We start from the raw sequence: 12,094 nt of genomic DNA, 5'->3' as shown, positions 1-12,094 counted from the left end.
TCGTTTTCCGTGTTATTTATACTAATAAAGTAAATAAATTATAATCAACGTAATAAATTACACAATTTTTTTTTGTAAATTCTCCTACCATTTATCGATGTTTGCTGAGGTTGTCATCTCTAGTTTTAGTAGCGCAGACTCTCGCTACATGGCCAACAGCGCCAAAATGGCGAATATCAAACAGGCACAAAAGCACTTTGACAGCCGCCAGTCCAATGGTATCTAGTAGATGTCAGTGGCTAGCTGGCATTTACCGACGACTTCATCCTACGTTAGCCATATAAGTAAAGATCGAGTCAGTAATAATTCTTAAAAAAAATGTTTTATATATGTATAACATTCGTTTCCTCCATTTCGATTCCATTTCCTTTGATGTGTCCATACATAATTTCTATGAGAGAATCAGTTCTGCTGTGAAACAATTTCATTACGACAGCAGGGTGCATATTTTACGAAGTAATTTTTGATGTTATGATATATTATTGACAAATTCATATAAAGACATAATTTTATTTATTATATACAGAACAACGTCTGTCGGGTCAGCTAGTAATTAATATATAAATGTAAAGTAAGCTACGTACAATTGTATAATCCAGGTGTATTAGAAGAGACATAAAATAGTCGAGGAGGCAGCGGTCGCTTCAGTTCTTTTAATGGTGATGCTACCAACAGCTGTCGCCGATCTCCCAGGGCAGACCAGAAATCTGCATTCTCTTTTCCTAAAACAAACTATTTTTAAAATAACCTACCTCTCTTAGTTTAGTACATACATACATACATACACTTACTGCTACCCAGTGGCGTGCATTGATTTTCTAGCAAGGCATGGCTTTAATTACCCTTAATTAAATATAATAGTTTTTATAATTATAATAATATAAGCAAAATGGTCAAATTGTAAGTAGAGGTGTTTAGTGAGTGTCGTTGAATATATTGTAGATGAACATTCTTGTTTTTTGTTATTTGGTGGAGTTCTTGTGACAGTTTTCATCATGCCCGCTTAAATGTCACTGCTTATGGCGGCGACATGGGACGGGTTGTCGCCTTCGCTTAAATATTGTTGAGGGAGGCGGTGGCTGGCTCATGCGTTATGATCGTGAACGGGCGCTGCTTGTGGTGGCAGGATGATCCTGTTGCCGGAGACTAGGTTTCAGATTATTAAAAGTTTTTATATATATAGATATGTATATATATTATTTATAATCGCTTATAAAATGCTCACAGAATACCTTTATTTATTTACAGTGTGTGTGGATGATGCAGATTTTTGACTTACTCGTGTAAGGCATTGACTATTTGACGTTTGAGTATGTTTGTTGCATCATTTTACATATTATATTTTAATTGAAATGATTTGTAAATCGATGGAAATGTAAATCTTGATATTAAAGAGTGGCAATGAGTTTCTTGCTACTTCTTCTCATTAGCTCAACCCTTTACGAAGTAGCGATAGATTCAATAAGAAAGGCACTGTATATCTAACTAGTCGTAGTTGAGCTTTGGAATATGCAATGATAGCTTACCGTAGATATTTAAAATTTTATGAGAGCGTGTTTAATAAAGTTTGGTAATAAAATAACGGACCCAAATTAAACTAAAACAACTTTAACACTAGTGCTATATATATATATTTCGGTTTAAACGAGGTAGGCACTGCCTAATTCCTTATATAATATGCACGCCCCTGCTCCTACCTCTTATATATTTATGTTATAGAGCTTGGCTTCATTCGAGCGTCCCTATTTTTCTTTTTCATGCCACGCATGGTAATTGACATGCCCTGCCCATTACAATGCAGTGTCGTTCAAGATTGTTGAAAAACCCAAAAATTCTGAGCGGCACTACAATTGCACTCGTCACCTTGAGCCATAAGATGTCAAGTCTCATTTGCCCAATAATTTCACTAGCTACCGCGCCCTTCCGACCGAAACAATAATGCTTACTTATACCCTATCCTGTGCAAAGGAGCCTACCACTGGTGTTAAGTATTATTCCTCATTTCCGGGATTAAGTATATACAAAAATTTGTACCAAAATTGTTAGATGTTTATATTTGAAGGCGTGAGTTCTCAAATCAATTTTCTAGTACGTATACAATTATTTGGGTTGACCCCAAACCCCGGAGTTGAACAAACGTACCAAGATTTACGTATCATGCATACGGACGGTCGGCTTAGTTGGTAAGAGCGCTGACACGTAACCCGAGAGACGCGGATTCGAATCCGGCATCGTCCATAAATGTTGGTAAAATTAATTTAGTATGCAATGTGTATCTAGTAGTTACCCTGCATGATGAGCGTGTGCTCGGCGGCGGCCATGTTCTTGGCCACCTCCCGCTCGTCGCCGGTGGCGGTCACAGCGCACCACACCCACACACGCGCGCTCTCCCGCAGGATGTAGCACGATCCTCGCTCCTGCTCGCACGCACGGCTCCCGTTCATCTTGCGGCCCACTTCCACGCCGCGGGCTTCGCGGGCGTACTGACCAGACACCCGGATTAACGCTCGCGCGGGGGAAACAACTCGACGTCCGCTAGCTGTTCGAAGCAAACTATGAAACAGCCTTGCGCATCATGTTGATACCAGCTGGCATGCCAACTCTTACAATGATATATGACTGACAACAACCTCTCTGTCACCTACAACAATTTGGTTAAAAGAGCTGACATAGATATTTTTTGACATTCTGCCCCATGTTTCAAAAAAGAAGTTAAAAAATCTATAAAAGATTGTTAGTCATTGTTCATAAGTATTGTTTTTATTTACTTTTGTTTTCCTTGTTTCTTATGTAAGTACACAATTATTTTTTATCAGCCTTTTGCTAGTCTTTATTTTTGTTATACTTTTCAAAATTATCTTAGCTTTAAGTTGTAAACAAACAATGTCTATTTATACCTATTATACATGTTGAGTTAAATGAAAAAAAATAAATTATAGATTAAGATAGTTGTATTGCATGTTGGCTTCCTAATAAATAAACTAGGATGCCGCAGTCGGTCGCCGTACCGCTTCGCTGCGGCCGCAGCGTATATTTGTAAACTTAGTCTGTGTACAAAAACAAAACAATTGAAACTTATTGTGATTTGATCATTCGGCTCAATTTTTAAATAAATATAAATAGCGCGTGCCAATTTAGAATAATTTGTAAATCACGTTTGTTTTTAATTATAATGATTGAATCAAGTCGAAATTCAAAATTCTGTTCGATAACCTAGAAAATTTCGAAAGCTTTTTTGAGTTCAATTTTTTTTTAAATCGGTCCAGATTTTTTTTATATAAATTAACTATCTGCAATCAGTAGATTCTACTATAAGCAGGTGGTATAAGGGGATGCGATGTGCAGAGGCCCTTTTCTAGCGAGAAGGACTCTTTTATTTAGATTTCTCTATTTGTCTAGTTCAGAGATCACATGCTCTTTTTAGTCGTTATGGACGGTTATATACAAGGAGCTCATGAGCAAGCTTGTTTGGGTGGACTTCTAAACCAGTTCTATATTTATCTCGAGTTGCCGCAATTTCTTGCTTGACTAGTGGAATCTTTGTGTACTGGTGGACCTCATCATTGGTATGAACAATCAGAAGTCCTTTCCGCGCTCAAGGACTCTAGAAACTGCTTGAATTTGTTATTATGGAAGACTTCGATAGCTTTCTTTAAGCTAAGGCATGCTCTGTTGAAGTTTCTTTTATCTGTTGGGTGTCTACTTGTATGACAGACGCGTCTCAATCTTCTTTTTTCTTCGATTTGGGTTTTCAAGATAGACGTCACCATCAGCGCAAAGGAAAATCCACTAGATTCGGGTGTATTCCTCCAAGCAGCCTCCTGAGTGAGACATGTTACATATTTTGTGGCTTGCTCGACATCCTCTTTTTAAGTGGGATCCTAAGGTTAATATTCTCTTCTAGAAAATCCCTAAACGAGGGCCAATCGGTATTGTGATTGTAAAGTGACTCGTGTTTTTGTCTGTTGAGGATTGCTGTAGAGTCGGTAAGTAGAGCTGGTGAATGGTCTGAGATGCTGTCATGACAGGAGCTGATATGAAAGTTGTTAGCCGAGATACCCGAGATATCCGTTGAGGTTGGACGCTAGGAACTAATCTATCCCGCCAGCCATTCATCCTCTTAGCGCGTTTTCCATACCATAGGGTTAGGGGATTTTTTAGAGAGGTTGCCTTCCTCGCAGTCCAAGTGGCGGTTACGGTCTGGGGCTGCCCTTGCGGGGTGCGCACTGGATTTTTCTGTCGGGATTATCTCCCTTACCTAGAAGATCGGTTTTGCACATCGCCTAGGAAGATGTGCACCACCGATACCTGTCCTCATCTTACTACCCACCTTACGGCCGAAATGGCCGAGAAACAATTTAACACAGAAATCAATTGGAGTCTCTGCTCAGTTCCCTTCGCTTCGCTCAATAAATAGATCTACCAGCTGCTGTATTCCCGTATTGATACGAACTAGAAGGGACTTTCAAGCCTAAGCATACTCTCACCTAGTTAGCCGGCAATCATCTCTGAACCTTTAGTATATCGGATGTCCAAGAGCGGTTGGTTTTTACTTTTCATCAGGTGAACCACTTGCAATTGTTTTTGGCGTGCGATGTGCTGAAAGGGGTCAGGTGAATTGTACCAAGAAGACTTAAGACTTAGAAGACGTAACCCAGTATGATATGCCCACTCTCGCTCGCACACGCACCACACCCTGATTACACCCGAGCTAAGAAGAATTACCGAACCATCGTTCATGACTCAGGCATATAGAATTTTATGTTCTCATGTGACTAAGTTTTTAATGAGAAACAAATATCTGATTTTATGTTATGTGTCAATATTTCTGAGCTTGCATTTAGAAATTATAATCTTAATATTGAAGTTCAGACACAAGAAACGATTACATGTTACATTCATACAAATCATATACTGAGAATAGCATTGAAACTCCTTCATGTCCTCCTCCACGTCTCAAAGAAATCCTTAAGATTGGATATTGGAACTTCAAAAGCAGAAAAGGGATTCAGACTTAGAAAACGGAACATTTTAAAATTTCAACTGAATATATAAATCGGGTGTTAGCAACTTACGGTCATAGTCAGTAGCGCTTCCACAGAAAGTTATCATACGTCCTTTAAATATTTGAAGGAAATGGGCCGGTTCCTTTCCTTGATGTACCCAAGACTAGAAAACACAATTAATAATTATTGTCAATGCGATCGTTATTCAAGTTCAAATATTTCTATTCAAAGGATATCATGATATCACTTATTGAAAGTCAAAAACTACCACCCATACGTAATGTATGCCTCAGACCTGAGAAGAACGGCCGCAACAAACTCAGCGGGCTTCTTTTTTTCATAAAAATTAAGGTAGCAATGTAATATCGTACAATAAAACATATTATTAAATAGCCCGAGGTCGGTCGTTCCATTCCCAATCTGTGGCAACTGAACGAAAAACATTTAGATTATATTATTATTATTTATTAGTAACGTTTACCACACAAACGTTTTTTAATAATTCTCTTGAATTTCATAATACATTTTGTCAAGAAGTTTTGATAGGGGCTGCCATACTAATGAGAGATATACGAGTATGAGTGTTTTGTGTATATGAACTTATACAGTTCAACTGGTTAATGGGAAAGAAGTAGCGGGTAACAATTTGTGTCGAAAAGTGAAACTACGTATTGTGAAAATAATAACAATACCTGTATAGGAAGGCGCCCTAACTTAGTATAGAGGTCCTTAGCTTCTTTCGCTCCCAAATTTCTTAGATCATTTGGTGAAGAGCCACCCTGAAAATAAGCAAAAGCAACAGTTGTGGTCAATCATGTGAAAAAATTTTGAAGAGACAGTGATATCAATTAAGATGATGTGGTAGCCTGAAAGTAGAATAAAATAGTGCAAAGTATTTGAATATTGCTTCGGTACGGTTTTCAAGGAACTTTCTTAGCCAGATAATACGGATACCACCAAAAAATCACGTATGGCAACCTCAAAGACAGTAAACGGTCTTTATACACATTTTTTTTATCTAATAGGAGGACAAACGAGCGTACGGGTCACCTGTTGTTAAGTGATCACCGCCGCCCACAATCTCTTGCAACACTAGAGGAATCACAGGAGCGCTGTCAGCCTTTAAGGAACGTGTACGCGCTTTTTTTGAAGGTGCCCATGTCGTATCGTCCCGGAAACACCGCACAAGGAAGCTCATTCCACAGCTTTGTAGTAGGTGGAAGAAAGTTCCTTGAAAACCGCACTGTGGAGGACCGCCACACATCCAGATGGTGGGGATGATATCCAAACTTACGGCGTGTCGTGCGAAGGTGGAATTCGGCGGCACGAATCAAGTTAAACAGCTCTACGGAACACTCCCCGTGATAAATGCGGTAGAAGACACACAATGAAGCAACGTCTCTACGCAACGCCAAGTGATCCAGCCGTTCACAGAGCACTGGGTCCCCGACAATTCGAGCTGCTCTGCGTTCCAAGCGGTCAAATGGATCGAGCTGATACTGGGGTGCGCCAGACCAGAGATGACAGCAATACTCCATGTGTGGCCGGACCTGCGCTTTGTGCACCGCTAGAATGTGGGCCGGCTTGAAGTATTGCCGTGCTCTATTAATGACGCCCATTTGCCATAAAAATTAAAAAGTTATTACTTTACGGTGCCTAATTAAAAAGTTAATATATTTATGGGTTTGTGATAGGTAATGAACAAACCATCCAATAGTATATAATAGTTTGGTCCCCAGTCGGCGCGTGGTAAGTGTAGTGTACGATAAAGCAATCCTGGTCGTAGAAGACAGCTTGCTGAGGTCGCTCGACCTCTTGCAGAGTTTGCACGGTGCTGTCTCGCTCACACTCCGTGGTTTTACGCACGCGCCACATACGAAGAGCACCTGATCCATCATCTGGCACCTGCGTCTAAAGATTACAACAAAAATATTATTTATAAGCAGTAGCCTAATTTCGAACCGATATATTATTTACCCTTTCCTGACTTAACTGAAAAAGGCCATATGGATATGGCCAGAAAATATGATGAAAATAATCGTTGGATTCTGTTTGTGATTTTTATTAGTGCAGTAATAACAGATCCGAATGGCGTGGTATTAATAATATGGACGATTAATATGATGACCATCTAGCAGGAGAGCCCTTTGAAATAGTGTAAATTTTTCGTGTGCCCTTTAAAACTCTTCCTTTTGGTCTTAAGGACTGCTGACGTGCAAATAAAATATTTACTATGAATTTGCACCTGTTTTCCAGAGTGTTAGGTTATGTAAAATATGATATGACCACGGTCCTGACACGATCTCTGGCATCTTCTACATACATGACACTACTGCACTACTTACTGCACTAAATCTTGGTAAACTTGACCTGCCAGTAATTGTTCCATCTGTACATGGGATATACGCCTAGGACGACCCTTCCCAACACTTATTATTAAATTCTAAATCTTATTATTAAACAACTTCGCACTCACTTCAGCCGCCAACCAAGCGTTATTAGCAAGACTGTCCGCATCGAGCCTGGTAGTGGCCGAGCGAGCAGCGCGCAGCCTCACGTCGCGACGGGAGTCGCTCCAGTGCCAGTCATGGAACAAGGCGGCGAACTCCAGCGGCTCCCGGCCGGACACAGTGATGGACACGGGGCCCGAGTAGCGGCGGGCGCGAGCCAGGCCGCGGGCTGAAGCTAGTGCGCCTCGGCTGCACGCGCTGCGAATGTTGCCGCCCACCCAGGCCCATACACCACGAGTGCCGGCGTCTAGTATGTACACACACTGAAACAATATGCAACATATTACACGAACACGTCTTTTGACTCCGTATGCTGTAAAATTATTTAAATTGATATATTTTCTTTTCAAAAAGACAAAGAGACACTTCTTATGGGCTCCAGATGTTGTCTGGCATAATATTAACACCAGGAACAATGTGGCAGATATATGCATTTATACATTAGAACAAACATAAACTTGTTTTGCCTACTACTTGGTATAGTCGAGTTAGTAAGTCTTTTGTTGGGGGATGTATATGTGCTTTAACATTTTGGATCAGATAGCACACATTGAAACTATTTACACAGACTTCAAGAAGGCGTTTGACAAGGTGGACCATCTCATACTTTTTAAAAAACTTTCCTACAACGAAATCCAAGGCGTTGGTTCAGTTGGTAACTACAAAGTCGTGTTCAGTCTATGGCCAATAATGGGCATTGGTCTCTTCACCTGTTGTTGCCATATCAGGCGTCCCTCAAGGATCTATCCTAGGACCTTTACTAATTGTACTCTTCGCAAATGATATCTCATGTTGTTTCAAACATTGCAATCCCCTTATATATGCGGATGACTTAAAGATGTCGTTTTGTCTTCAACATCTATGTTCTCAACGAGACGTTCCAAGGGAGCAATTGTAATTATTTTAGTTAGTTATAATTTGAACGTATATTTAATATTTTGTTTATATTTTTGTCTTCAATAAAGTAAATAATTAATCAACATGATCCCAGAAAATGTACAACACAAATGTGTTACGAAATTCAAAAGAATTGTTAAAAATACCATAGATTGGGAATGGAGCAACCACCCTCAGGCTGTTTAATACGTCTGAAAAATTTTTTTGTAAGATATTAAATTAAACAAAATTTATTTAAAAAAAGGAGGCCGCTGAGTTTCTCGCCCCCGTTATTCTCAGGTCTGCGGTATATTTTTTTATGGAAAATGAGGACAAACGAGCCCACATTCTCTTGGAACACCAGATGAATCACAGGAGCTTTTCCGGCCTTTAAAGAATGTGTAAGGGCTTTTTTAAAAAAGTTGTAGTTTTAGACGTGCAACAAGTGATTTTAAATCCTACTTTGAATAAATATATTTGAATATGTTCGTCCATAGTTTTTTTGCGACTTTGCTTTATTTATCAGTACAAAAGTACTAGCATTTATGTGATTATATACAATATTCATTAATTGCGCTATCGCACAACAACAATGACAATTTATATTACATAAAAAAATTACATTTCAGACCAATTACAACTATTTTACATTTAAAAGTTTACTTCTGGGAAAAATCAACTTTCATCCATAATTTCAACGACTCTTTCACTATCTTCATTACCAGTATCATCATCGCCAATCTCTAAAACTGATACAATAATAAAAAAAAAACAAAATAATAAGTAACAAATTAATACGAGTATAACTATCGCGTTAGGGTGAGTCCTCGCTAATGACAAAGCTTTAAAACCAAATAATTAATCTGTAAAAATATTCGATCCCTCGACCTGATGGTGTTTCGGCTTGGCAATCACAACGACTCAATCACTGACTGGTCCAATGACATTAAGTTGAATAACCGAACAATAATTAGTTAGAAGTATAAATCCATAATTTCAACAACTGTCTTACGAATTTTCGGTGGGGCCACGTGTCCTGACGCGAGTTTAACATTTTGTAACCATCTCAAGAAAATTGCTCAACGCCGCTAAAGAAGGTTTCACTTCAAAAACCAAAAACGCATAGGTACGTGGCGGGCGTAGATAGAACTGGGGGCACTGTGGTGAGAGTCAACGGTTTAACCTATTGCGCTCTAACTTTATTCTATGTACAACAAAGTTTTCCTCATAAAAAACTATTATTATTACTATCAACCTAAAATTTGAACAATATGATTTACATACAGCTGTAATAATAACTTATTTTATTGCAGAAATGGTTTCGGATACGATCAATATCTGAAAAATACACTTACATCCTCTTTCAAGTCTTCCCTAAAAAGCGGTGCCTTTTTAACTTCCTCCAAACGAGCAGCTGGCTTCTGTGAAGGTATGGAGACCAGTTTCGGTGGTTGTGTGGCCAGGTACAGTCTGACTGGCCTCGAAGCTTCTGAGACTGGAGTCACTGGCTTCACAGTCCGAGCTCGCAGGTCAAGCACGGTGTCAAGAACGTTTCTATCTCCTGGTGGCAATGTCTGCTCGTATCCATCATGTGCTATCGTAATCCGTCGAACCATCACACCTTTGTCTGCGCCACGAGCCATGCGGTAAGCGATCTGTTATTCATTAAATTTATTATAAATTGTGTCTCGTCTCCCATTATAAAATTTTTACATTGCAAAATTATTAATGAAATCGACTAGTCTTGAGTTATAGACTTTTTATGATAATCAGGGATAAGACGAGCAGGTTGTTCAGCTGGCGGCAATTGATACGCCCTGCTCATTACAATGCAGCGCTGCTCAGGATTCTTGAATAACCCAAAAATTCTGAACGGCACCACAATTGCGCTCGTCACCTTGAGACATAAGATGTTAAGTGTCATTTGACCAGTAATTTCACTAGCTACGGTGCCCTTCAGACCGAAATACGATAACTTCACACATTACTGCTTCACGGCAGAAAAAGGTGCCGTTGTGGTATCCATAATCTAGCTCGTATCCTGTACAATGGATCCTAATGCTTAATTGATACTTTAAACATCTTTTGGACAATTGTTAGAGCAGTCCAGACATGAGTGGTAATGAATGACGGGGGATATAATTACATTATGGCATACTATCAAGAGTGAAAACCCTAACCCATTACTTGGTTAACTTATTTTGTAGAGATGAGTTTTATTCGAACTACCATGTTTGTATTGTATTAACATATTGAAAATGAATATCTCCGCCTATTCACGAGACAGCACTTTTGGGAAATACCTTTGCACCGAAGATTTTTTCAACCAAGTTAGCAGCCCGCCCCAACCACAGCACTACAAGATCAGACGTATCCAGCACAAATACTCCGTCGGAGGCCAGGTGCGTCCACGATACGGGGACCAGCTGTAGCAAGACAGGTCTGCGCCCGCGCACTCTGTATAACCGTGCTGCAGCATTGCTTTTTGAGGCACTGCACAGGATCCTGGGAAACAAGACATGTTATTAAGAATTACCTGACGTATTAGATAAGGTCCTATGGATAGGTGTAAATAAATTGCTTGAGATAGATACATTGAGTGACAATATTATCATTATAGGAATAGCAATTGTTTGAACCATTGTATTTGATGCCAATCTGAGACTCGAGATCTCTATGCCTTATATTATATCTTATTACACATCTATACTAAGTTTAAGTTTTTTAAGTTTCAATGCCTGGCAATTTCAACGAAAGTGAAAGAATAAAGACATTCGCAACTGTAAAAGGACTATCAAGGTAAGGTTCCTGAACACAGACTTTTTTCAATAATTTTGATGAAATATACACTGAGTAGTTGCTCTCTTTGAACAGAGAGTAAATAACCGTTGACATGCGCGAAAAGGATTTCAGATAGATTACCAAGCAGAACAATAACTTGATAGTATCACAAACATCTACATACCACAGGTCAGTATCCCAGTTGTCGTGATCAATGAGGATGAAACACTTTGTTACATTCTCAGCGAATGCAGTGCAACCCACAATAAAATGAGGCAGTATCTAAGATATGAACTGCCAACGAAATTCATTTCAGCCTCCTCCATTTAAGCAATCGTTATGGGAGAGATGCGGCGCCATGGATGTGCTAAGGAAATACTAGATCCGAAGAGTGTTCGCAGTGTCTGCGTGTCTTAGCCCATATATACACATAATATCGGCTTTCGGAGTCTTTCCTTAATCTTTTTTCGATACTTGTAGAGTGGGCTCAATGTGGCTCACACAGCAATAATACTAAAGAGCTCACTCACTCAATAATACTCACTCACTTGAATGATGAATGAAATATAGTAACTAAGTAACTTTTCTTTACTAGTACTTCCTACCTGAAACCATCGCGAAAATATGACAGGAGTCTGGGAGACTCTTTAGTTGCTGTTTCTCTGTGGATAACACTGGGAGTTCCGAGATGTGTGACCAATTGGTTGGCACGGCGGAGTGCTTCAGTGGCGAGGGTCCCAGCCCGCTCTCCCGCCCAGGCGTGCACGTGGCGCTCTGCATATGCTCCGTTACCGTTTTCTTTTATTTCCTTGCGCTGAAATAGAGAAATTTCAATAAAGAGTCAAATTCAAAGGACGAGAAGCTTGATCTAAAGAAATATATAGTAACACCTAGCTAAATTCTAAAACTGTCAATTAAAAA

The 12,094-nt window shown here is 39.5% G+C and overlaps 1 protein-coding gene across 2 annotated transcripts in view; it reads right to left on the bottom strand.

Annotated features, from left to right (window-relative positions):
- The window catches only part of LOC126969208 (villin-like protein quail), a 45,106-nt gene that overhangs the window by 5,534 nt on the left and 27,478 nt on the right, over positions 1-12,094 (bottom strand). For both annotated transcript variants that reach the window (XM_050814535.1, XM_050814534.1), the window contains exons 4-12: positions 11,779-11,987; positions 10,696-10,897; positions 9,748-10,047; positions 7,483-7,779; positions 6,714-6,917; positions 5,699-5,785; positions 5,076-5,169; positions 2,288-2,539; positions 585-722 (exon numbers count right to left, since the gene is read on the bottom strand). In XM_050814535.1, coding sequence (XP_050670492.1) covers positions 585-722; positions 2,288-2,539; positions 5,076-5,169; positions 5,699-5,785; positions 6,714-6,917; positions 7,483-7,779; positions 9,748-10,047; positions 10,696-10,897; positions 11,779-11,987 — 1,783 coding nt within the window. The remainder of the gene's footprint in view (positions 1-584; positions 723-2,287; positions 2,540-5,075; positions 5,170-5,698; positions 5,786-6,713; positions 6,918-7,482; positions 7,780-9,747; positions 10,048-10,695; positions 10,898-11,778; positions 11,988-12,094) is intronic.

This window comes from Leptidea sinapis, chromosome 17 (assembly GCF_905404315.1).
Source record: "Leptidea sinapis chromosome 17, ilLepSina1.1, whole genome shotgun sequence".
NCBI classification, from domain to species: Eukaryota; Metazoa; Arthropoda; class Insecta; order Lepidoptera; family Pieridae; genus Leptidea; species Leptidea sinapis.
This window is presented reverse-complemented; position numbering and strand designations above follow the sequence as displayed.